Below are 26,070 nucleotides of genomic sequence, written 5' to 3'. Positions count from 1 at the left end.
TACCCGTTTCTGCACATCGTATCCAAAAAGTAAAGGTCCGATAATGAGTTCAACAAATTTTACTTTATTAGTAGATAAGTTACGGGTTGAAACGAGCGTTTACAAGGGAAGTTGTGCACATTAGCGCCTAGGAGTCACTATTTAGTGCGTGTGTGTGTGTGTGTGGCAACTATAGGGCTGGGCAATGTATATATTATTATATTGATATTTGACATATGAGGACTAGAGATAGATAGATAATATTGTGATATGGTATAGTAAGTACGTGTTTTTGTGTATTTTCCTGGTTTTAATCACCTATGCCTTATTTATTTTGTACAAATAGCTAAATTAGCTGATCCACAAACTATGAATATCACATGAGTTATAAACTTGCAGTTATGAAAATAAAAATACAATTAATAATAATTGTATTCATAATAATAATAATAATGTTGATGATGATGATGATGATTTCTTTGTTACAATATTTTTATTGCGGTATCTGGTCAGAAATATTGCGATATTTGCATTAGTCAGTCTTTTGAATAACATTTCATTTAGTCTTCTGAAAAGTTTTATTTTTAGTTTAGTTTTAGTTGACTAAATATAAGATTTTAGTCAAGTAAATTTACTATTGGCTTTGTCAAAAAAGATGCATTCTGACAGGCCTTAATGATGTCAAAATAGCCAATCTCCAAGCCTGAGTGCAACCAAACATAAATTTCCTTGTCTTTTAGTTCTACTGGATCTCTTCTACACTAGTCCCTCCCTAATATTTTGTCTAGTTTTTATTTGACAAAATTGTCAATATGCTTAGTTAGTTTTAGTTCATCATAGATATTTTACATTTAGTTTAGTTATTTGTTGCCAGTGAAAAAAGGTAGTCGATGAAACTAACACTGTTTTGCACCAGCCATAGTGACAACCATCCAAATGCTGTTTGTCAAACAGTGAACTACTAGTGTGCCCCCTGGTGGCTCAAACAGTTAGTGCACGGCCAACTGGTCATCTCAGTGCGGTTATAATGACGGTGTCTCAGTCTGCACACCTCTCTCTCTCTCTCTCTCTCTCTCTCTCTCTGTGTGTGTGTGTGTGTGTGTGTGTGTGTGTGTGTGTGACAAAGTACTCCTGTTACTTGATTCAAAGTAATATAATAAATATTTACAACTGACAGTTTCTCTGTCAATTTTGTACTCAAGTTAAAGTACTGGAATAGTAGTGAATTCAAATCACATTTACATTACAGTTATATTGATGCACTGCTGTATTGACACTTCACCAAAAAAAGAAAAAGATTTCGCAAAATTCGCATAAATGTTCAAAAAAAATATGATTTAAGTGAAAATATCAGTATCTACAGATCTACAAGCTTGTAGATTTATTTTCACTATATTTGAAATAAGGCTTAAGTGGTTAATCCGTAATGTACTTTGTCTCTTCCTAGAAATGTGGTGGATCCAAAAGTACAATATTAGTCTTTTGAATTGTGGAGTGAAAGTCATACTGTATCCAAAAATGTCCACTTTTTTAAGTACTTCATTATTAAAACTTCATTATTAACTGCCTGTTTACAATGCTCCTAGGGCAACCTTAATACCTACATTTTATTGTATGTTCCAACCTTCAATGCCAAAACACAAACACTTAAATCGTTACTTGCAATTATTTGCACAGAATTAATCTGCAACCAAAATGTAAGGATGGTCACAGCCCTACACAGAGTGTGTGTGTGTGTGTGCGTGTGCACACTGCACAGGTGTTGTTGGAAGTTTCCACCAGCACAACCTTTTGAATTTCAAGGACCCCCAATTTGATACCTCTTTTTCTTTTGTCTCTGGGACCCCAGTCTACACTGTGTTCATTTAACTCTGAGAGTGTGCAAATGGAACAAAATTGACCCGTAAGGAACAGGTCCATTCTGTGCCATTTGAACACACTCAAAAGAGTTGAATTGGTCTGAAGTCTAATGCATACCAAACTGGGGGTCCTTGAACTAAAGGAGTGTCATGTGTGCTATTCCGCGAGCAAAGCGAACGGGTTGAAGTCTCCTCCCTGCACGTTGCGATGACTGCGCGGTCGTGCGTTGCAGTCCAACGCCAACGAGGAGGACAGCTGCTGGGTCACGCCCAGGAGACCTCCCACCTCGACGTTGAGGATCACCCAGATCATATCTCCGAAAAGCAAGCCGGAGGGCGTACACATCCTCCACCGGCCCTGGTAAATCCCTGGAGCTCGGGGGCTATGCATCGCAACGCTCACGTCGCAGATTCCGCACGGCTCCAGATGATCCACCATGACCGCGTTGACGTGGCCGAACCGGTCCCCGCCGATGTACTTCAGACAGACGCCGCGAGGCCACGATTCGCCGCCGGCGTTCTGGACCCTCCAGGTCTTGGTGAACTGCGTGTCGGGCGGGACAGACTCGCCCTCCCCGATGGTCACGTCCTCCACGAAGGACATGGACGGCAGGCGCTCGTTGACGGGACTCTCAAAGTCGTAATACGCGCCCACCGCGTCCTGCAAGTTCCAGTTGGTCATGTCCAGGAAGAACGTGCATCCCGCGGGGTCCAGCTGGGAGCCCAGAAGTCTCTGCAGCTCCGAGATCATTACGTCCCTGTCCGTCGTTCCCATGCAGCGGAACCTCTGCAGCAGATCTGCATCCATCATGTCCACCACCTTCTCCCTGTCTAGCCTCTCCATGCCTAAGTCCTGTATGGTGTCCATCTTGTGGTCAATATCTAGGGAGCTTCTCTCCTCTTTTTGTACTTTATATAATAAGGAATTACGTGCGTAGAAAGTGTCTCCTCTCAGTGAGTGAGTGGTTCTGTCACGCGGTCCACACTGTTATTGGGGCAGTAACTAGTTACTAAGTAATATATTACAGTAATAGTATTTCATATACATAGATCGTCACTAGTAATAGTATTTCACATAAATAGATTCTTACTGTTTATCTCTTTAGGACAAATTGAACAACTAATGGCGTCTACAGCACCTTATAGGCCGACCACAGGTCAGCTCTGACGTCACTACAACACAAAGTGTTGCCAAACAATGCCTAACAATCCTACAATGTTAAAATACTGAGTGTTCATTTCACATGGAACCAAATGTGTACAATTGGAACCAAACTGAACCAAACTAATGTATATGAATATCACAGCATATCAATGTTGTGATATCTTCTGGTTTTAAAGGCTGAATTACAACAAAGTGCGTGTGGTGTACAGTAGCTTTCCTTACTGTTCTAGCTGTTCTATTATTTTCCTTTTACCCACTTAGTTGTATAGCATTAATGGTGATTGTTATTTATTAAAGTGCCCTTTGATTCTACCCACCCTCTTCTCTCTGAATTTGACTTGTTACCATCAGGCAGGAGGCTTAGAGTGAAATTAGATAAAAAGAAGGGTTACAAGACTTTGTTTGTGCCAACTGCTGTGGACATTTTAAATAAAAACGTTTAAATAGTTCCACCACCTAATCCCCACAGCCCATGATCACTGTTGCTGTGTTATGTGAATGCATTTTATATAAAAAGGTGCTATATAGGCCTGGGCCATGGCTCAGTGGTCCAGGCACCTTGGCTGGTAATCCAGTCTGGCAGGGTGCTGCGGGTTCGACTCCCGATCCCGACGGCCCTTACTGCATGTCCTCCCTCCCCACTTCCTGTCAGCCTACTGTCTGTCCCTCCATAAAATATATAAAATAAAGGCGAAAGCCAAAAAAAAAACATAAAGGGGATTTTAATGCATTTGTGTATTTTATGTAATGTTTGTGTGCCGAGGACAAATTTCCATTTCATGTGAATTTAATGGACAATAATTTTCTCTTTATCTTTATCTTTGTGTCAAATATTTTGTGACAACACCAACCCACAATATCATCGCAAGATTGGAGTATTTCGTCCAAAATATTTAGATATTTGTCCATATTTCCCATTAAGATGTTGAAACTGCCTGGTGACTAAATCTCTCTCTCTCTCTCTCTCTCTCTCTCTCTCTCTCTCTCTCTTCCCCAGCTCCAGACATTCCTCCTGCAGCAGCTGGGTGCACAAGCATCCCATGAGGCCATGACGCATGTGAAGACTGTAATAGGTCAAGTGCTGGAGGCTGCGGTATCGACCAATCGGGACTCAGCTGACTCTCCCCCCAGGTATTAAACTTCTACCCCATCTCCATTCTCCTCTCTTCCCCTTCTACGTTCCAAAGGGTTTTTTGTTTTGTTTAACCCATTTAGACATGAGGACGATTCTACAAATGTCTTCTAAATCCTGACAGTTTTCTGAAAAACCCTTTGTTTCAGTGGTTCTCAAACTATTTCATATCAGGGCCTTTGAGGGTCCCGGACCCCACTTTGAAAACCACGAGTTGCTCCCAGAGCCATCTAAAGAGAGAGTTGCAACAACGGAAGTCCAACATTCTTGATCATCACATGATTTGCGTAGACGTAAATAACTACTTTAAACATAAAAAGAGCACGGTTGTAAGTCAGTAAAGTCAGTGGTGTCAGCAATGCATGGATGTGTGATCAATGTAGTGTGGGGTGTTGTAGAGTGTGTAAACTCGACTAGAACAAACACAAAGAAATCGCTGACATCTGGGGGGGAGTGAGGGCCCGGCACCCTTCGGTCTTTGGAGCACACTAATTGCCACCCTTAGCCCAGTTGTGGAAAGAACACAATTAAGACAAGGGGAGTACTAGTGCACAGAGACACAAACACAGGCCCCGCAGGCCAGGCCAACGTATCTGTGACGCATGTTAAATTGATTGAGATGTGATGATAATGTACTGTGCAATCTCATTCTTCTCGATGTGTTATCTTCTAAACAGCTAGTGCTGCACGATTCACAAGAATTGAGATCACGATTTTCATTTTTTTCTGTGAAAATAATTGTTGTCTTTAGTCTGTAGTTGCTGAACATTACTACATTCAAAATGTGGCACCGGGAGCCAACTACTATGGCTTTAAACAGACAAAGTGTTTGACTTAAACCTCTCTTAAAGTCTCTCTCTTGTAGCTAAAACATAAGAGTAACTAAAATGAATTGGACAGCCAACCAGTGTTGCACAATTCTTGCTCAAATTTTGTAATGAGATCGCATAGGTCTCATATGATCTAGATCTCAATCTACTGTAATTACAACTCAACTCAACTATTGTGCTGCAACTCTACTGTGCTCTACTAGTATTTGCTACTAACGTCGAGGAACTAAATGAGTCAGGAGCTAATGATCGCTTTAAACACAAATTGGAGTGAACACTCTGGCTCTGGTTGCTCCTACTTGGAGCTAACCTTCTGAAGACACAATGGTAAAGTTTATTACTTACGTTTTGGTCGTACCTGTATGAGTAGTGTCAAATATACCTTTTTTGAGTTTAGATTCTTGATTTCTGTTGTGTTGCAGGTGTCTACTATGCTACCAGCTGCTGACCTTTACCCTCCACTTTACCGGCTCTCTCCTGCCTTTCATAGTCAAGGTCAGAGTGCACACCACACACACAGCATTTACACTTAGGCTACAGTGGTTCAGCCTTTTTAGACTGTGACCCCCCCCCCCCCCCCCCCCCCCCATAATTGGCGACCCCCCCAAAATAATTATAACTTGGGGACCCCCCAAGTTCCAAGTATTTTAGCCTCTTTTATATTATTTGACAATTTGGCCAATGTTTAACCAGTTGTTATAGCCATTTTGTTGGTCATTTTTAATTAAATGTAAGTATTATTTATTTATTTTCCATATTCAAATGTTCTTAAATTGTCTCTTTACTGTCATTTGGGGACCCCCCAAAAGATTTTGTGCCAGGGACCCCATAGAAATATTTTGTTTAACCATTTTCAAACTATTCCACATTATTGGAGTAGTTCCAATAATAACTTTTCTAAAATGTTTTGAAAACAAGCTCACAAAGCGTCACGTTAGGACACATTGAAAGCTTCTATATCATCTCTGTGGTGCACTGAACTCCCAACTCCACTAGAGGTCAGGATGTGCATAATAGTGCAAGTGAGTCTGGTCGTTTCTCCATGAAATACTGTATACTAGCAGTTCTCAAACATTTGCATGATGTCAAGGACCCCCAACTATGGATATGTATTTGGCCACGGACCCCCATTTGAAAAGTTGTTGCCAGGGACAAGATATTTGTGGTGGTGCGTGTTTTTTCAAAATAAAACCAAATGGAGTTAAATCATTTTTAAACATCTGCATAACTTAATTTACTAGACATCTATTATTTTGATCAACGTTTGCTTGTTATCTCTCCAATGGTACCAGTGCCACGTCAATAAACCATGGAATTGTGGACAAAGTCTTATCCAACCATAATCAAAATATTCTTTAGTTTGGGTCTGAGAGGCTACATTTCACCAATAGGTGCTCCGTGGCTCAAAGGCCGAATAAATAATGGACTTTGATTGAAAACCACTGGTCTAGAATCCTCTGCTGGGGGAATGGGCACCTCTAGCTGTTCTGGAACCCCTTCCTCAAGGACGTCCATCCCATGTCTCCCCCCCCAGGTCGACACTGACCTGACCTTCGCCGGCTTGAGGGACCCTGTTTTCGACGGACAGATCACCAGAGAGCTCGTTCTGGAGGACACGCTGCACTTCCTCCTCCCAGAGCACAGTGGGCCATCCCACACCAACACGCAGACGGACAGGACACGCAAGGTAGACACATACTGTCAGTGGTGTAAAAATAACTAAGTAAATGTACTCAAGTACTTCTGTAATAATAATAATGATGATGATGATGATGATAATAATGAATTTAATTTGTATTGCTATTGCACTTTTCATTCACAAGGATGCTACCTGGTTAAAACCACATAATCAATCATAGAAGGTTAAAAACAGTACTGCAGTCTACTTAAGTAGCCTATACAACTTTCACTTTATTGGAGTGTTTCCCATTCTCAATACCTTCACTTCTACTCCTACATTTATATTTGAAAACGTTTAGTCACTAGTTACTTATAGATTTATTTCGTATTATTATTACAAAACAAGAAATCATACATTAATCACTTCAGCCCTATATACATTTTGGTCATTTGAAAATAGCCGATCTACCGTCAATTCCTACGTGTGGGATTCATCTTTTTTTTGTCAGGTGAAACCTGACTAACTTTAGAGCAAAAGGCCGATGCACACCTCAAATGGCCGGTCTCAATATTATGATTGAGACCGGCCGGTTGAGAGGAGCGTTCGTTACTAAATAAAGAAACCAGTGCTTCTTTCACGATGTGATCATTTCTTGTTTTTACTTAGCATGGATCAAAGCTTGCGTATACGTCTTTAGAATGCTTTAGTCTTCATGCTGAATCAATTAATAGTCCCAATCCCAAACCTCAAATAAAATATGTATCTATTTGTCAACACAGTCATACAGTATAAAAAAGATGTCAAATGATGTATTGCTTGTAGGTTATGCATAATATAGACATGATGCAAGGTGTCTATTGTAGGTTTTCAGTTTCATTTAGAGCTGAAATATTAGTTCCCTCAGCGTGTTGGCTGACACAAACAAAGTTTCACGTAATGATGAAAATAGACTTTCATGTCTTAATGTCACTGGGCACAGATGCACCTCCGATGTGTCATTGTATTGATTATTTATAATAATGTAGTCTACTGTATATTGATCACATGAACGCCACACACAATAAGCCCAATAAGTCTTTCCATTTGATGAGGGAAAAAGTGGATAAAATCTAGCTTTTCTGATTAATGATTAATCCAAAAGACAGATTTCCCCTCAGTAATAAAACAAAAATTGCGAAAGCACAGAGAAATGTGTGTTAATCAATGATCAAGGGAATCGATCGCTGGCAGGGGCTGAATTATTTACTCGGCAAAAAATTAGTTAATACTCTATGCCTTCATAAAAGTAATGGCATGACTTGCATTAAGATGAATAGCCTTAATTCCAAATCAAGGACTGGATTTTTGAGGCAGTATAATAGGCTTGAATTGGTTCCAAGGCTTACAGAACTTTTCTCTGTATTCTCTGTATTTCTCTCTCATGTGACATTTACATTTCAATTTGGCAAACTCAACTTTGCCATTTTGCCAATCCCCTGTATATAAATATGTTGGAAAAGTTGTTGTCATGGTTGCAAAAGCAGCAAGGAAATTACAAACTACAGGCATGCAAAAGTGTAGCTTTTCGGCGAAAATCGCCGTTTTTATCCCAAATATAGGACCTGTGTGATTCATGCAAATCCGTTAAAAAAATGTTTGGGGGGGGTGAGGGGGTCTGTGGGTGGGGGTGGAGCCCGAGCCTGCTGCCCGGAGAATTATCTGACGAGACTGACTGACTAGTCTCGTGAGTCGATCACTAATGATTCTGAACGATATTTCTGCTTGCATCTGGGCGGCATGATGTGCGCCGCCGCTGGTCGCTCCGCTTGTGTGGACTCGGGACTCGGCGCCGGCGGGAGTTGGGACAGACTGTCTGTGACTCGCCAGTCAGTCCCATAGTTAAGCTGCTACTAGTTAGCATTAGCAACGTTAGCACCTTACGTTATACTGTCTGTGGTGTGGACACGCCGGCGTCAGTTTCTCTCGCTGTGTGTGTGTGTGTGTGTGTGCATGTGCATGCATGTGTGCGAGTAAATAAACGCGCACATGTGTGTGTGTGTGTGTGTGTGTGCGTGCGTGCGTGCGTGCGTGTGAGTAAATAAATAAAACTCTTGATACATACAACTTGTAGTACTACACCCCCCCCCCCCAGGGCTTATACTAAATAGATATATTAAAAAATAAAACATGCAGCTACTGTTGAATAAGGAGAGGATGTTACTCTACATGTCTTAAATTGACTAAGGCTAAAATATTGAAGTAGTATTATTAAGTTATTATTTTGACAGTGAATATAATTTCTATTTTACATGATGTGAAGAGTGTAACTGTAAGGGATTTTGAGATGGGAGTGCGAGTGCTGGACCTGTTTTTTTTTAAATCACACCCGTGTGAAGTGAGCGGCACTCTTATAATCATACATCATCCATTCATTGTCGTTTTTGTGACAATGAATGTGTAGGATTGTGTAGGATAAAAAGCCGAGATATGACAATTATTATCCATTCATTGTCAATGGCATTTAGGACACAAATCTACTGAATATAGGAGGGGCTAGTGCTCCTCGAGGGGCTAGTGCTCCTGTTGGAGTAAATTAATTGTTCTATGACTATCGGGACATGAATGTTAACATCTTGATCAATAATGACTAGATTTGTACTGATTTAGTAAATAATCATCTGTCATTTTTGAGTGGTGCAGCCACTCAACCACACTATAGACAGCTACAGTATGTGTGTGTGGCTGTGTCCCTGGCTGTGTCATTGGGTCTGTCCCTGGCTGTGTCCCTGGCTGTGTCCCTGTGTCATTGGGTCTGTCCCTGGCTGTGTCCCTGTGTCATTGGGTCTGTCCCTGGCTGTGTCCCTGTGTCATTGGGTCTGTCCCTGGCTGTGTCCCTGTGTCATTGGGTCTGTCCCTGTGTCATTGGGTCTGTCCCTGGCTGTGTCCCTGTGTCATTGGGTCTGTCCCTGGCTGTGTCCCTGTGTCATTGGGTCTGTCCCTGGCTGTGTCCCTGTGTCATTGGGTCTGTCCCTGGCTGTGTCCCTGTGTCATTGGGTCTGTCCCTGGCTGTGTCCCTGTGTCATTGGGTCTGTCCCTGGCTGTGTCCCTGTGTCATTGGGTCTGTCCCTGGCTGTGTCCCTGTGTCATTGGGTCTGTCCCTGGCTGTGTCCCTGTGTCATTGGGTCTTTCCCTGGCTGTGTCCCTGTGTCATTGGGTCTGTCCCTGGCTGTGTCCCTGTGTCATTGGGTGTGTCCCTGTGTCCCTGGCTGTGTCCGAGCACGAACATAGCGTTATAGCATTTGTTCACCACCAAGTGTCACTGTTGCACAGCCTAACACAGACACACAGGCCGGGGAGGAGGGCTAGTACAGTACAGGAAGTAATTCATTTGAACATCTTTCTACATACTGAGAGTAATAGATTTGTGTTGATGACTCTTAAGTGCAGTATATACTGTCCCCCACGACCCCCCCCCCCCCCAAAAAGTGGGTTTAGTACCGATAAACGCTCAAAAGATTTGCTCCGCGGCACAGCGTCGGCCCCGCACACTGTCACCTTTTTCACCTTGGGCCTGTTTGCATGCCTGAAACTAGTTCAGTACAATAGTAAGTAAAAAGCAGTAAATCTATTAGTTGTCTCAATCAATTGAATCATCATTTATGAGGTTTTCTTCATGCCAACAGACAGTTTTAAAGGACCATTTTGTTATGTGGGTCTACTTTGTTGGAATTGGAAAAAAAAAACGTTTAAATATATCTGCTTATTAAATATTGTTATTGATTGATGCCTCTCAAAACACCTTAACTTAAACACGTCAAAATATATTGGAGGAAAAAAATGGTTTTCAGGAGTGAAGTAAGAGTGCCAAAGGATCCACACGTCAAAAAGCAGTTTTAACCCGTTTCAAATTTCTTCCAACATTGTGCCTCGTTAGTACGGTGGCTGTCGAGGGACATATGGCCTGTGTTTGACAGAGGATGAGCTGAGCCTGCTGCTGCAGTTTCACACACAACTGAAGACCTCTGGTGCTTTTGAACTGGTACACACACACACACACACACACACAAAATCTAAGTGTTTTGCCAATTTTTTGGGGCCCACTTGCAATATCCTCATGGCCCGCATGTCCAATTGTATGTAGTTGTATCCCAGGGTCCCATCAGCAGATTGGCCCCTCAACGAACACCTGCTTCAGGACCGCTCCACAGCAGAGGGCCATCGTCTTTCAGCCCTTCTGCTCACACTCAGTCTGTACTACCAACTAAAGAGGAATGACTCGTACAGGCAAGACACGCACACGCATGCACGTGCACACCCATGTTTATTTTACTATACTTGTAGGGATAGACGTAAAACTAAACTGTTCCAATGCTCCCTACAGGGCTGACCTGACTGAGACACTGTCCAATCAGGATTCAGATTTGCCTTCCCTGCTTGAAGACAGAGGTAAGGTTCTGTTTAATCTTCTCAAAGTGGTCTTTGGGGGGTCCTTGGAGGTGTTCCAGGGGGTCCTGTTGCGTATTGAACCAAAGCTTGTTTTTTTGCTTAGCTCAGTGGCCTTGTGGTTTGAGTGTCCACCCTGAGGTTGTGAGGTCAGGGTTCAATTCCCTGGCCAGGTCTTTCCAAAGACCAGAAAAATGGGACCCAATGCAAGGGTTGGATTGGGGTATCCGCAAAGCTCAAGCTCATGCGTTATTTTGCTTGTAGATCTATAGCAAATAGACAATGAATGGACAATTTTAAGTGTGTTTATGTGCACACAAACATTGCGTAACACAAACATTGAAGACGAAGGTGAGGAAGCAAATTCTGATTGGCTGGAATGAGATGATGTATGATGAACTTGGTGCTCTACCCAAAATCATAGTATTTGGAGGCCAGTCTATGACGTGTATGACATGTAATGGGTATACCGGTTAGATTGTCAGCTCTGGACATCCGCCAATCCGACTGACTTCATACCAGCGTCACACTCCCTTGGGTCCTCGGCGATACACATGCAGAGTTTGAAAACGATGGGTCAGACTCGGACAGTTGTTGATATACGTGAAGAAGCTTCAGGCTGCTCATTGACCCGTTGTATCTTTGTCTATGTGTGTGTCTCACTCATGCCCAAATACGGAATGTCATCTGTCATATTACTGACGACATCAGCATGTCAAAATATAGGCTCCGGCCACGGCAAACTTTGCACAAGGAGATGACACCCCAGGACTGGCCCCAGGCCATGAAGGAGTACGTACAGCGCTGCTTCACGGTCTGTGAGACAGAGGAGGATAAGGATTGCACGGAGAAGGTGCTGAAGGTGCTTCTGCAGGACAGATTAAAGGATGGCTCCGCCTACAAGATGGACTGGACTCGTGAGCCTCTGCCAGAACTGAAGGCCAAGCAGTCCCGCTGGGATGCAGCTCCATCCCAGAGGACGGTGGACAGCTCGGTCGGTCGGGGGGGAGGGGGCACGGCGGCCAGTGTGCGGGGCATGGGCGTAGGACTGGGCGGATACAGGAACGTCTTCTCCCAGCAGCAGCGGAGTCCCTCCTCCAGCTCCTCCCACTGCTCTTCGCGCTCGCCATCACCCGCACACGGCCAACACAGCGACTCCGGTTCCCAGTCCGACAGCAGCATCTCCACCGACCTGCAGCCTCAGCTGTCCAGACCGACTCCGAAGGTAGAACCCAGCCATGGTAACGAGCAGGGCGGGGCAGAGCGGGGGCGGGGCAGAGGAGGAAAAGCCAATAGAGGAGGAGGTGGTAGGAAAAACATGGAGGACTCTGCTCCTGGTATGGGCAAGAAGAGGAAAAAAGCCAGCAACGCCGGCCTGGACTTTCACGATCCGAACCACGAGGCCAAGAAGCAGAGCCGCGCGGCTCGCTTCCACAACCAGCTTCGCTCTGAGCCCTTAGTGGTGTCCATCAACAATGTAGACCTGCCAGACAGCACCCAGGAAGGGGTCAGCTGGGAGGACTGCCCCATTGTAGGCACCAGCCAGGACATCACCAAGAACTACCTGAGGCTCACCTGTGCACCGGACTCCTCTACCGTACGCCCCGTACACGTGCTGAGAAAGTCTCTGCAGGCGGTGAAGACCCACTGGTCGGCCCACCAGGACTATGCCTATGCTTGTGAGCAGATGAAGTCCATACGACAGGACCTCACGGTTCAAGAGGTGCGTACAGACTTCACAGTGGAAGTGTATGAGTGTCACGCACGCATCGCCCTGGAGAAGGGTGACCGCGAGGAGTTCAATCAGTGCCAGACTCAGCTGAAAGCCCTGTACGAGGACAACCCCTCAGAGAACATTGGAGAGTTTGCGGCGTACAGACTGCTGTATTACATCTTCACTAAGAGCTCTGGAGACATGACCACCGAGTTGGCGTTCCTGAGCCCGTCATTGCAGCAGGATGCGTGCGTGTCTCACGCGCTCGCCCTCCGTGCCGCCTGGGCCCTGGGCAACTTCCATCGCTTCTTTAAGCTGTATCGGGTAGCACCGCGCATGGCCTCTAACCTCATAGACATGTTTGTGGAGAGGGAGAGGAAAAGTGCTCTCAGGGCCATACTCAAAACTTTCAGACCTGATGTGCCGGTGCAGTATGTGCAGTCCTCTCTGGGCTTCCCTTGTTTAGACTCCTGCATGGCCTTTCTTACTGGGCTGGGGGTCACTTTCTTCCCCTCGGACGAGTCGGACCCCAACAAGATAGACTGTAAAGCCAGCACAGCAATTCTGAACAACAAGGCAAGCGCGCTTTCACTGGGTAGCCAGCTAGTGTGCTAACATTGGCTAGCATAATGTGACGACAAGGAAGGCCAATAGAACACATTAGAGTTTTATAAACCGGTATTTTAGGTTCAGGAACTGCTTAGCTTAGCTTGGCTCATCAGGCCCACGACACAGTGTGTGATGTTATGTAGGATGTAAGGGGAGGTCCCCGGGCGACACAACTTCTTTTTAGGGAGTCCTCATGGTCAGTACCTGTGCGCTTGGAGGCCAGTCTATGACGTTGGTCATCTCTGTATTTTGGCATATCTGTAGTGCTGTAACAATTATAGGTGTAGTTACTGGAACAACATTGACAACAACACAAGACGGACAGATACACAGAGATTCATGAATTCATAGACGTAATGTAGAACAGAGAGTGATGCCCTTTCGGAACGTATGCCCCTTCAGTTCTGTAATGCAATAGCTATTGTACCTGTTGTCAGTAGATATTGTACCTGTTGTCAGTAGCTATTGTACCTGTTGTCAGTGTAGTGCGGCACCCTTTTATCATAGTAATTGGAGGCTAGTCTATGACTTTGGCACTATGTCACCATATTTATTACAATAGACAGGTCAGACACACGGACAGAGCAGGCCCGTTCTGGAGAGACTACACCTTTTCGGGTCATCTGCGTCATGTCCTATTCATCATTCAATTGCGATGCCCAACATTCTTACGTTATTCGCGGGTGACGCACATAAGTGATTTGCATAATCAGCAGGTGACTTCCATCATTCGTGTAATTTGCGAGCCATGCCCGACAATCGTGTCGTGTGGTGTGTCACTCATTTCCAAGGGAAGGAAGGAGAGGGCCGACACCCAACTTTTTTTTGCAACGGTGCCATTACTGTAAAGTACGACGCCAACATTGACTGTAACATGTCCACATGCTGGTTTTGGCCAAGGGCTCATCCGACCGACTTGACACTGGTCACTGCACTCTCCTTGGGTCCTCAGCAATACACGGTACATTTTGAAGTGGATGGGTTGAATGGTTCCACAACATATGCAAATGACAGACATATACAGTACAGTACACACAAATGTATGCATGCAGAGATTTGCGCTCAAGCGATGTCCGACACCAACATTGACTTCAAGATGTCTGCACATTGGTTCTGTACAACCACTGATCGAACGATTTCACGAGGACGGAAATAAGATTCACACGCGCAGAGATTTGTGAATTTATGGATAATATAACTATATACATTAGGTTGGGTATTTGCATATCATACAATGTTGTAATCTAACCTGTAGGACCTGTAGTGTCCCACTTCTCTTCATTCAGATCAAATGAATCAGACTAGCATTGTAATTGAAGAGACCAGGTCAGGGACTGCTATACCTCACAAGTAAAATAGGCAGTGGTGGAAGTACTTTAATTTAATGTTTAACTTTAAAAAGTTAAATTAGCAGTAGCATAACATAGAATCTGTACAAGTAAAAGGCCTGTATTCACTTGTACTTTTAGTGAAAGTACAAACAAAAGTATCAAAGTAAAGATAATCATGCAGAATGTCTCATTTAACTTTTTTTTTTACTAAACAATACCGGTTGTATCATCGCAATGTGTCGTTTGAGTTGTCTTAAGAGGTTAATGTATGTTTTGTAATATAGTAGTAATCGTAATATAAATCTGCAAAGTAACTTGTAATGTAAGCTGTCAAATAATTGTAATGGAGTATAAATTACAATATTTAGCCTTTTGTGGTGTAGTGGAGTGGAAGTACAAATGAAAAATGGTCTACTCCGGTAAATTAAAAGTACCTCAAACTTGTACTTACTGTTAATTTAGGATTTACAGTGTGTGTTTGCATGTGTCTGTTCAGCCCGGACGTAATCTTGCAAACCGCTGGACCGATCAGTGACAGATTTTCACATTTTTCTCCCCATGTTTTATATTATTAATCTTACATTTTGTGATGGAAGTGGTGTCTGAAACCATGCCCAAATATGGGATCATAGATGTCATGAATTCCACATTGGATTCAGACCCTGTCTTGTTAAGCTTATACCAAAACGTATACCCAAGCTTACCCAAAGTAATACCTAGACCTAACCATACAGTGTCTAACCTAATAGTGGTTCAAAATAAATAAAACTATATCTGTATATTTCTCTCACTAGGAATCAAGCCTGTGGTGATTGCTGTTCCAAACCACTGACATTACTGTTAAAACACTATCCCAATGTCAACCCTCATCTCAACCCAAGCATATTACTACAGACTCAACCACAGTTTTGAACTAGAAATGCACTCTGCCGAGCTGCCAACTTGCACCTTGCACACAAGTAGGCCATAATGGCCTACTTGTGCGCAAGCAGAGCGAGCCATGAGGTGCGCTCACCACTGCTGGTACGACTGCTGCTCTGAGTCCTAAAGCTCTCTGATGCTGTCTACGTAGGTTTGAAATACAGCAGTGGTCAGTGGTCCCTCGTTGCCTGGTGGAGTACACCGACATACACACATACCCAGCCGATACATACATACCCCATATTGACCTTATACCAATTTTGAAACTTACTTTAGTTACGTCATCGAGAACAGTGGTTTCTCATTGGCTGGTGGAATGTACTGACATACATACCCAGCCGATCGCTGTTCTTGGTCCCTGATTGGCTGAGCGACGCCACCGACATACGCCGATTACAGTACTTGCGTGCTCTGCTTGCGCATGTAATAAAATGAGCATTTCTTTGCCGCAGGGAATTTTGGCATGCCACCTAGTAATCCTGTCACTTTTCTGGCTTAGAGATAAGGGAGGCTCACTGATCCTAAAAAGGCTACAGGAGTCAATGATTTATTTTAGACCCATAAATAACACATATTTTAACCTAACTTTATTAACTGACAGTATTCCCACTCTATGGAAACCACATGTATCTCCTCTGCACAAAGGTGGTCCTACAGTTCAGATGATGTCACTTTCTAAACTCCCCTTCCTTGCTAAGACGCTAGAGGTCAATAATCAACTCAAGTCGCTAAATAACATTTTGAACTGCCACCGATCAGGTCTTAGACTGGACACAGCACTGCGTCAGCTGCCACTAAGGTTGTAAATTGCATTGTTCTATTGGCCTATCCAAGGCCTTTGACCCAGTAGACCATGTTCTACTTCTGAAATGGTTGAAGGCAGAGCTACAAATACCTGGGCATATGGATAGGCGAGAAACTAACTCACATCTCAGAACTCATCACAAAACTAAAGCCAAACAACAAATAAAAGAAACTCACAAAAAAAGCGAAAATAGCTAACCTACAAGCTTGGCTTCAGGTTAACAGTTCTACAGCTGTGTAGGTGTCAGCTGATCCAGGGCAAGATTCTTCCCTGAACAGAAGTCAAGTCAGACCAGCTGTACTCACACGTATCATGGTGTGCTAATATAATCACGTCTTATTCATTTTTAGTGAGCCAAGTCTGCTGGCGCTGATGGTGTTTCTGGCAGCCACGGCGTGTGTCGATGGGGTCCTTACTGAAAAGATCCTTCAATTAGTTTACCACGTGTGCTCAGTATGAGTTTATTCTCAATCACTCAACTTGCGTGCGTGTGTGTCTGTCTCTCTCCAGAGCACTGTGTGGACCCACATCTCAGACAGCTCTACACAGACCCCCCACTCGTCTTGACGCCACCATTCAGTCCCTGGGTGAAGACGTACCGCGCCGAGGTGCCCTTCGACACGGTGACGGTTCGAATCCGTCCCGAGCCCGTCAGCTCCGCCTGCCGCGTCCACCTCGATGAGCACAGAGGACCGAGGTGAGACCAGCCTCGCAATATGAGCCTTTCTGCCTAATGCACTGTTTCTTAATCCATTCTGACCTGGGATCAGATTCTAAAAATGTCTTCTATATCCTGACAGTTTTCTGAAAAAGCTATGTTTCTATGTCAGTTGTTCTTCGATTTTTCAAAAATAGCAGACCTACAAGCTCGTAGCGTGCCACTCGGTGGCGTGCTATGAGCTTGTAGATAAATAATCAACCCGTCGCGATTGTACCTCCCAAATTTCCCAGAAGCCCCGTCAGTGTTTTTTTTTACGGTCACGTGATCCATATGTGTGACGTATAACAGGTTGTCTGAGGGAAACCATGTATGTCTTACAAGTTATCAAAAAAATTCAAATTAAACATTGGCATGTTCAGCAGGGAGAAAAAGTGTCAACTTTCTAAGTAAGTATGTGTACAAATGGAACCAAATAGAGCACCGAAGTCTGACGTCAATTTCGGTAGGGGGCGCAAGTCCACGGGTTCATGTACTTTTTATTTCCATTGTAATCCCCATAGGAGGATTTTAGATCGCCTCAGAACTGTGTTTGAAAAATAAACATGTCATCCCGGCCGTTTCATTCAAGAATCAACTGACTGAGAGAAAACGCCAATGTTACTGCTGCTGAATTAGTTACATTTTCGTTAGAAACAGAGGGTATCAAATATGAGTGACTGACGACAGAGCCACCTCCCCGACAATTTCGCAGACACACTTTGTTTATTTTTTAACCACAATAATATATATTCCTATTATTCTCCATAGAGAAATTCCGTGAACCAGGGGATGAGCGAGTGACGTCAGGACGTCGGAGCTCTATAGATCAGAATATTTAACCTATATGGAAAGTATTAACACAAGCTTCTGACTAAATAATTGATTGTTTGGAATAAATGTTAATTTTTTTCGATTTCCTGAAAAGAAAGGTTTCGTCAGAGTGAGTGACAATGAACTGGTTGAAGTGATCCGTGCTGCTCCTCATCACATCACATCACGTTAACTCATATTGACTCCTCATGACAAACAACATGCTGTCCATAACCACGACCTTTCCTATTCTGCAGGAATTTAAGACCGTAATATAAGTAATGGGATAGATCTGCATTCCTGTTCTCCGTCTTCTTTCGACATGACATTTACAAGCTACATGTACATTTTACACATTCCTGGGATCAGTGTTTGGCTTCATACCATTAAGATGAGCCGACATCTACTGTATTGTAAGACATAACGAGATAAGACAAGGCAACAATTAAGACAAGACAGTGTCTCAGAACTTGGTGTACTATTAATCGTTCATTATCGGTATCGGATGTCGGCAAAACCTGTAAAATAATCCCAATTTATTTGACTATATTTCATTTGAATGTGAAGCTGAAAAAGCCTCTGTGTGCGATTGAAGGCTGCAGATTCAATCAGTGTTTTCTGGGAAAGCTTTTGACACTGCAGCAGATTTGAGCCGGAAACACATTTGAAGATGACATGTGTTTCCAATTTAAATCTGCTGCTGAGCCAATCGTATAAAGCTACGAGAAACTGATATGAACTGGAACTGGAAATGGAGACACCTTTTTGAAAACCCTGGACTACAGTTCAGACACAGAGATTATTAGGCAGTGTCCCTCTGAAAAGGACTGTATGTCATGTGTATAGAATTCTCCTGTCAGCACCTCAGATTTCAGCCTCAACCTGATAAGTTGTGATCTCTGACTGACCTCTCTCAGACGCACGTGCACACGCACGCACGCACGCACGCACTTACCAGTTGCACATTTGGTACTACCACTATATATTTCTACACACACACACACACACACACACACACACACACACACACACACACCTCAACAGCATAACGGTTCCATTATAATAATACAAATCTACAAAGTACTAGTAACTAAAGTTTTTATTTAGTTGTAGTTGATTAAAAGTGCAACATTTTCCTCTGAGATGTATAGTGTAGAAGAAGTAAAAGTACTGAAAATTGAAAATACTTCAAAACTTGACCACAGTACAGTACGGTACTTGGGTACTTTGTTACCTTCCACCACTATCTTGCTGACAGCGCTGTGTGTGATGTTTCTGACAGCGCTGTGTGTGTTGTTTCTGACAGTGCTGTGTGTGTTGTTTCTGACAGCGCTGTGTGTGTTGTTTCTGACAGCGCTGTGTGTGTTGTTTCTGACAGTGCTGTGTGTGTTGTTTCTGACAGCGCTGTGTGTGATGTTTCTGAGAAGCTGTGGTGTTTATCCACAGGGCTGCCAACTACCCGGTTGCCATTGGCAACAGCAGAATCAACATCTTGGTGACGGACGAAGCGGTGCCAGGGACGGAGCCCGTCGTCATGACGATATACACCCTGCACGTGTACCGCGAGAGCCGGCCCAGCCTGCCCATGTTTGGAGATCACGTGATGTGCAGTTTTGTGCAGGTATGTGAGAGGTGGAGGAGAGTAGCTTCGCACGCACACACGTACGCACGCGTTTGAATTACTATCCGTTGTGAGGACATGATGTTTGCATTGGAAATAGCTGAAAATAGTAAAAAATGTGACACACACACACACACACACACACACACACACACACACACACACACACACATATTAACTGTATATACAGTATGATTATTTGGGGTGTTACAGTACATTACAGTACAGTACAGGGACCTGCTGGGGACCCTCAAACGGTAATTTCTCAACCATTTCGAATGCGGGGCGGCCTGCCGGGGCGGCTCACCCCCCTGGACGTGTTCCTGGGGGTCTGGATGTTCCGGGGACCCCCCAGGGACACCCCGGGGACCCCCCACAAGGTAACTCTGTCATTTCTCGCCCCACGTGGATGAACCTATAAGGATAATAAAATACCTTGAACGATTTATTTTGGGTCAAATCTTAGATTGACTGGCCTATGTATGCCAGACCCTCTGGTCTCTTCATCCACCCCTCTGGTGATATATTTAAGATAAATCCACACATCCCAGTGGTGCTCAGCATGAACCTTATTGCATTGTTGTTTTCATTCCCATAGTCGTATGCTGTTTTGTATACCATAACCTGGAGTGCTAGTTGGTTGTCTAGTAGCCTGAGCTAACGTGTTAGGTTTCTGGTCTAGAGGGGCGGGTCGCGGCAGAGATTTGCGCACGCCCTGATTGGATCTCACCGATCTGTCCCTCATCCCCGGACCCTTCCCCTCGATACCCTTAATTGTTTCGGGTATCGAGGCTAGTTGTCTAGCAATAGCTTGGCAGAGGTTGATGGAGTAGGCTCATTTCAGGCTAAATCTATGCTATTTCAAAGGGGTAAATCCTCCTCAGATTTGAATGGTGTCTGTGTGTGCCTGTGTCCCCCTTGGCTAGGCTTTTGGTCAGGCTGGTCTGAGCCACTTGTGCTGCACTCACCCTTTTGACCCCCCCCCCCCCCACCGGGAAACGCGATCCAGGTCATACCGTCACGGCACTGATGTAAAGCCCGGGAATCGAACCCGGGTCTCCCGTGTGGAAAGCCAACATCTTCAGCCACTAATATACAGAGTAGCTTCATTTTCAAATTGCACACCTAGTTACAGTACCAGTACCTTATACCTACCTTTATTTCTCAATAGCTAAAGATTGTGCATTGAGGCCATGCTGTTACTAGACTGTATGTATTGTTGTTACATATTTCAGATCCTACATGCTTGTTGTTTGCGTTCATGTTTTTATTTTGACAAACGTTTCAGAAACCTCCCCATCTGTTTTTGTTTTCTCAAATTGCACCCTACATACGCATACACAGCAACACATATACTCACCCATCCATGTACACACACACACTCGCACGCACGCACACGCACACATTTGCATCCTCACATACTGACACGTACATACACACCTGCAGGAAATGTGTACAAACACACGTGCCTCTATATAGTGTGCATGCTCCCTTACTGTATACGTGCACACACAGACACCATGCCAGTTAGAGAGATGGCTTATTGGCGACCAAGCTCACATTGTGTACAAGACGACAATTATGAGGAAATATGGAAGAAAGTCTACGGCAATGTACAGTACTGTAAAAGGAGTAAGTAATCAAGAACGTCAGCTTTAAGCTTCTGCGGAAAGTAGGTAAAAAGGACCTATGCTGTGTCTTTGTTTAATAGTTGTAGTTCTGTTATAATTGGTTTAACAAATCATATAAAATGTGCCATTTCTGTCACGAGTTTCAAATGATATACTCTGCTGATTTTAACAAGTGACGGTTTCAATTTGCAGCACAGAGGAAGCCCTTATTTAACGAGATGCTGGTCTGGCAACAAATCCGAAATCTTTTTGCATGTAAACAAAATTAAATCAGCCCGCTCTGTCGAAAATCACGTCTCTACGCCATTTGTCATGTCTGGGATTTAACCAAAGCCTTCTGCGGCCACATCAACATGTTTTATCAGTCCTTCAACAGCACCGCGGAACGCTATTTTTCAAAGTAACTCATTACTCTGCAGTGTTGCTCAAAGCACATTAGATTGACCGGCAAGAGACAACAATGACAAATCATGAAGCATCAACCTTATTGTAAAAGTATTTGGGAAATATTAATTTCAGCAAGTAGCCGATTGTGGTGAATTATACACACTAGCAAGTCAACTTACCCAGGACCACAATTTCTTTTGCTTTTATGCGAGTCAACAACTTATACATTAAATACCATGAATATCGGATTTGCAATGAAAAACAACTTTTATTTGGATCAGATGTGCTTTTTATAAAAGCAGCGACTCAGTACTGTAGATATGATCTGTACTTGTTGGTGGTTTCGTTGGAAGGCTGGAGATTGAGAGTAGCAGATACATGAGGACAACTGTACTGGCCTAAACAGTTATACACATACAGTATATCCTTCACAGTACGTCAATGTCGGCAAGCTACCAGCACCAAAATACGTAGTCTATGTTAAGTCAGTTGTATAAAATGTTTTGAGCCGATCTAGTGGAAAGGCTACTCACATTAGCTTCGGATGGCTATCTGTTGTTAGCCATAAGACTGATTGCGCTTGCACACACTTGCGCACGCATACACGCTTTCAGTCCCTTGACTCCAAAAATCCCCCTCCCAGGCGGCATTTCTGGTCAAAACAACGCTTATTGCACGGAGCCTAGTGTTCGCAGAAATAACTGTGTGAATGGGAAAAATGTGCCCAACACTGTCATGGGACAAACATTAATTTATGTAAAATAATTATAATTTAAAAGCTTTAATATGGAGATACAGGTTTTTGACCAGCGGTGATGATATGTAAACAACCATTCACATCTGGCTTAGGGGTGGTGTGAGGCCATATTGGCCCCTGTGAGCTCATCTTGCCCAGGGCCAATATGGCCGTGTGCCTGTGAAAATTATTGGACAGCTTTGAGATAGATTTTTAATTGTGATGACATTTTAAACCCTGCAGACAATATCAGATCATTAAACTACAGCAGGGTTTCAACATTTACACTTACATCTTGGCTTCATCATCCACTGTTCCTGGATTCGCATTTGGAGGCCGAAGCATGGCCTTGAAGGAGGTACAATTTCTATCACAATTATGAGCTAGTCCCTAATGCAACTTTGATCTTCCTCTCTATAAGAAATATCTATCCAAGAATTCAAACAAAAATAATTATCTTTCTTTTTTAATATTCCAAACATTTTGAGTTGGCCATTATCAATTGTCCAATATGAAAACATAACATAATGTCGGGAAAAGGATGTTTGGAGTCATTTAGAAATAGTTTATTCATAACCACTAAAATTCCAATTGAATTTTCATTGGGATTGATTTTTGCCAATATTTTTAAAGGAGCATTCAGTGATTTGGGTGATTTGGAAAACCCCCCCGGTCCGCCCTGGTAACAAGATGTGCACAGTCATGCACACGCTCTACAGTGGGGGGGACACGCAACAGGCCAACAGCACGCACACCAAGCCCCGCCTCCGCTCGATCATGATTGAAAGAAGGCCCCTCTCTATCCTTTTTTGACCACAGGGGTGAACTGGGGACAGGGAGGAACTCCTTATATGGTCAGCACATGGAGGATTATCACAAAAAATAAAAGTGATATTTGAATTAAGTGAAATCACCTTTAAATTGCTAAATATCCTGCCTCTATTATTCAAGGAAAGTTTATTTGTATAGCACATTTCAACAACAAAGAAACACAAGGATATTTGAATTCAGTAAAAAATTAAAACAAAGTTAAACACTTCAGGACAGAGATAAATACACAATAGAAAAAGATTTAACTACAGTGCAGAAGAAGAATTATAAGTCTCAGTACAACGCATTTTGTTTTAGTCGTATTTGAATCACCTGAAATGTTTTAGTTTAGTTAGTCTACTTTTAGTTGACTAAGTCTACAGTTGAATTTGTCGACAAAGATGTATTTTGGCAGGCCGTTATGGCATCATAATGACTGATTATACACTTGGTTGCATGCTGAAAATAGCCGATCTACAACAAGCACAAACACCGGTACAAAGTATTGTCAAATAGGAATAGTTTTTAGATGTGTGACGTAAAATAACCGAGTTTTTATCAATTATCTTTTAAGTGTTTGAGAGTACATACAAATAGATAAGAATATATATATATATATATATATATATATATATATATATATATATATATACACACACATTACACACACACGCACACACTGTATCAAGACTGAACTTTTCGGTAGTTGATAGAGCTCCATAATGGATCATTATTCAGCAGCCAGGCTTTTAAAATGCATGCTAATTCACACATGCATTGCATACCTACACGCACAGACACCCGCAATATGCTAAGACTGATTCTACCTGGGGTGCCTTTGGGTGAGCATGAGGAAGAGGAATGAGCTTTGGGTGTCCTGGGGCCCTTAGCCGTCTGTATCCATCAGCGTCAAACATCTTCTCTGCTCCTCTCCCGCATCTGTTATCCTCTCAGCCTCTACTATCCCCATCACATCACACATGTGGTCGTAGTTTGGCTGAAAACGGTGGAGAGAATTCAGGAAAAGCCATCGGATAATATACAAATTGTTCTCTAAGCCCATTGCCAAACATCTCTAATGGCTCCCTTTGCTGTAAGCAATAAGCATTTAAGGACGGTGACCAACAAGTCAGACATAACATTCTGCATTTTGCTTGATATTTCTCGTGTGCTTGCGCGCGCGTGTATGTGTTAACGTTACCTTTGCTGATGCTGAGGAAGGCCAGCAGGCTGAAACGTCAATCAATAAAAACACACTGCATATGGAGCAAGAGTGCGACACTTTCTTCCTATTTTTGAGCACCCTGGGTGCATTCCTATGGGTCTGGACTCCCCCTGCCCCCCCCCCCCCACACACACACACACACACACATTTTATGCTACCTCTGACAACCACTACCTCTGCCAACAATCCGGGCACTCGTGAGTAAAAAGAGGAATAGCCTTTATTTAATTAAAAGGCAACTGCCTTGAGACCTTGACCTTGAGAGGTTTTCATCAGGGCGATTGATCCCGTTTGATTCATGAGAGCACCTTTTACATGTTGCTATAGTCACCTTTTTAGTTACCTCCTGTGAGTCCAAATGTTTTTTACATTTGGACTTCACGCATACTGCATTATGGACATTTGTAATATTACTCTCAGCAGAGTGCTGGCCCTCCACCATAGCTATGCAGTTGTCGAGATAATACTATGTCAACCTGAAATCAGAATTTTGCCCTTGCAATTGATTGTGACCTTGTCCTTTGACTTCTACTGTACTCCACCCAAAACGTAATCATCTCTTTGGAGCAGCCTGCCTATCCTTCCCATGCAGCAAACGGAATAGGGCGAAACATAAACCCCATCCATGGCCATTGGCTGACGTAATCGCGCCCGCACGCCCGCACAGAGACTTGTTTTATCCCTGCTTGCCTTGATGTTCAGTGGAAGCCAATCCTGCTATCATGGGTTTAACATGTTTGAGGCTGCTGGGACTTCATATGTCAGAGGAATGCTATTTACTGCTACTACACCCCGATCCTCCCCAGTGGAGATAGTTTTTAACCACTTAAGCCCTGTTTTATACTTCATTTTACAGCAGATATCTCGCAAGCTCACAACAGCTGTGAGTTTCGCCAGATCGTCTATTTACGCTATTTTTGAAAAATGTGCGGGACGCCAGGGGTTAACATGGTTAAATATAAATCGCCATAAATCTTGAAACCTTGGATAAGTCTAATGGGTATTTTGGCAGAAATTATTCCACAAATCACACAAAGCGTGTGTGTGTGTGTGAGATTTAATCCAGCAATGACAAGTGGCTGATGCGGTTGATGGATGGTGGTGATGGATTCACTATACAAGGGTGACTCCCCGGGGTCTCCGGCCCCCTACAGTGACTGTGTTACCACAACATCATCGTCCTTGTTCTTCAGACCCTTAATCCCCTCCACATCTGTGACTGTTCTAATGATGTGAGCTCTTGTATAAGGACCTCATGGAAAGATGGCAACTGAAAACATGCATCATGTCTTAACGAAGACGTGGCCACGTCTCTCCAGACCCCGAGAGAGCAATGGAACCGTTTCCTCTGCAACTGCTCAACTCTCTCCTCTCGTTCTGCACATCTAATGTGATGCATGCAGCACATCGTAACTCACTTCAAAGTACCTCCAAATGCAGCTTGTGTGACATAAACCACTTTAAAACCTATTATATAGCATTCCTATTCTGGCGCTAACCTTTGGTGAGCTTGTTGATAGCTGATCTACAAGCTCACAATGTGTAGAGCAAAAACAGGAGGGTGGCTTGTCAACTAAGTATAGAGTTTAAGAGCGGGTTCCATGAGTAAATACTAGTAAATACCACAGTTGGTCTTCGTGCATGTATGTTGTCTCTTATTCGGATGCTCTATTCTTTACACCTCAAACGTCGCCTGATGTTCAAAATAAGCTCACAATGTGCAAGAGGGAGAAAGTGGGAACATTTGTCTTTCAGTAAGTAA

General features: G+C 43.4%; 3 protein-coding genes across 3 annotated transcripts in view; 2 read left to right on the top strand and 1 right to left on the bottom strand.

Annotated features, from left to right (window-relative positions):
* cped1 (cadherin-like and PC-esterase domain containing 1) overlaps positions 1-26,070 on the top strand; it is a 109,792-nt gene that overhangs the window by 37,913 nt on the left and 45,809 nt on the right. The window contains exons 7-14 of the mRNA XM_080757155.1: positions 4,001-4,134; positions 5,388-5,460; positions 6,500-6,652; positions 10,500-10,604; positions 10,707-10,849; positions 10,947-11,011; positions 16,899-17,085; positions 19,345-19,519. Of these exons, the coding sequence (XP_080613281.1) occupies positions 4,001-4,134; positions 5,388-5,460; positions 6,500-6,652; positions 10,500-10,604; positions 10,707-10,849; positions 10,947-11,011; positions 16,899-17,085; positions 19,345-19,519 (1,035 nt within the window). The remainder of the gene's footprint in view (positions 1-4,000; positions 4,135-5,387; positions 5,461-6,499; positions 6,653-10,499; positions 10,605-10,706; positions 10,850-10,946; positions 11,012-16,898; positions 17,086-19,344; positions 19,520-26,070) is intronic.
* On the bottom strand, positions 1,996-2,706 carry LOC308310566 (protein ILRUN-like; the record flags this gene model as incomplete). The annotated part of the gene is made up of 1 exon (XM_080756953.1): positions 1,996-2,706. The coding sequence occupies one exon, from the start codon at positions 2,704-2,706 to the stop codon at positions 1,996-1,998; it is 711 nt and encodes a 236-aa protein (XP_080613079.1).
* On the top strand, positions 11,766-13,337 carry LOC308310565 (leukocyte receptor cluster member 8 homolog; the record flags this gene model as incomplete). The annotated part of the gene is made up of 1 exon (XM_080756952.1): positions 11,766-13,337. One exon carries the CDS (start codon positions 11,766-11,768, stop codon positions 13,335-13,337), a length of 1,572 nt encoding a protein of 523 aa, XP_080613078.1.

This window comes from Protomyctophum bolini (assembly GCF_963924005.1).
Source record: "Protomyctophum bolini genome assembly, chromosome: 23".
Classification (NCBI taxonomy): domain Eukaryota; kingdom Metazoa; phylum Chordata; class Actinopteri; order Myctophiformes; family Myctophidae; genus Protomyctophum; species Protomyctophum bolini.
This window is presented reverse-complemented; position numbering and strand designations above follow the sequence as displayed.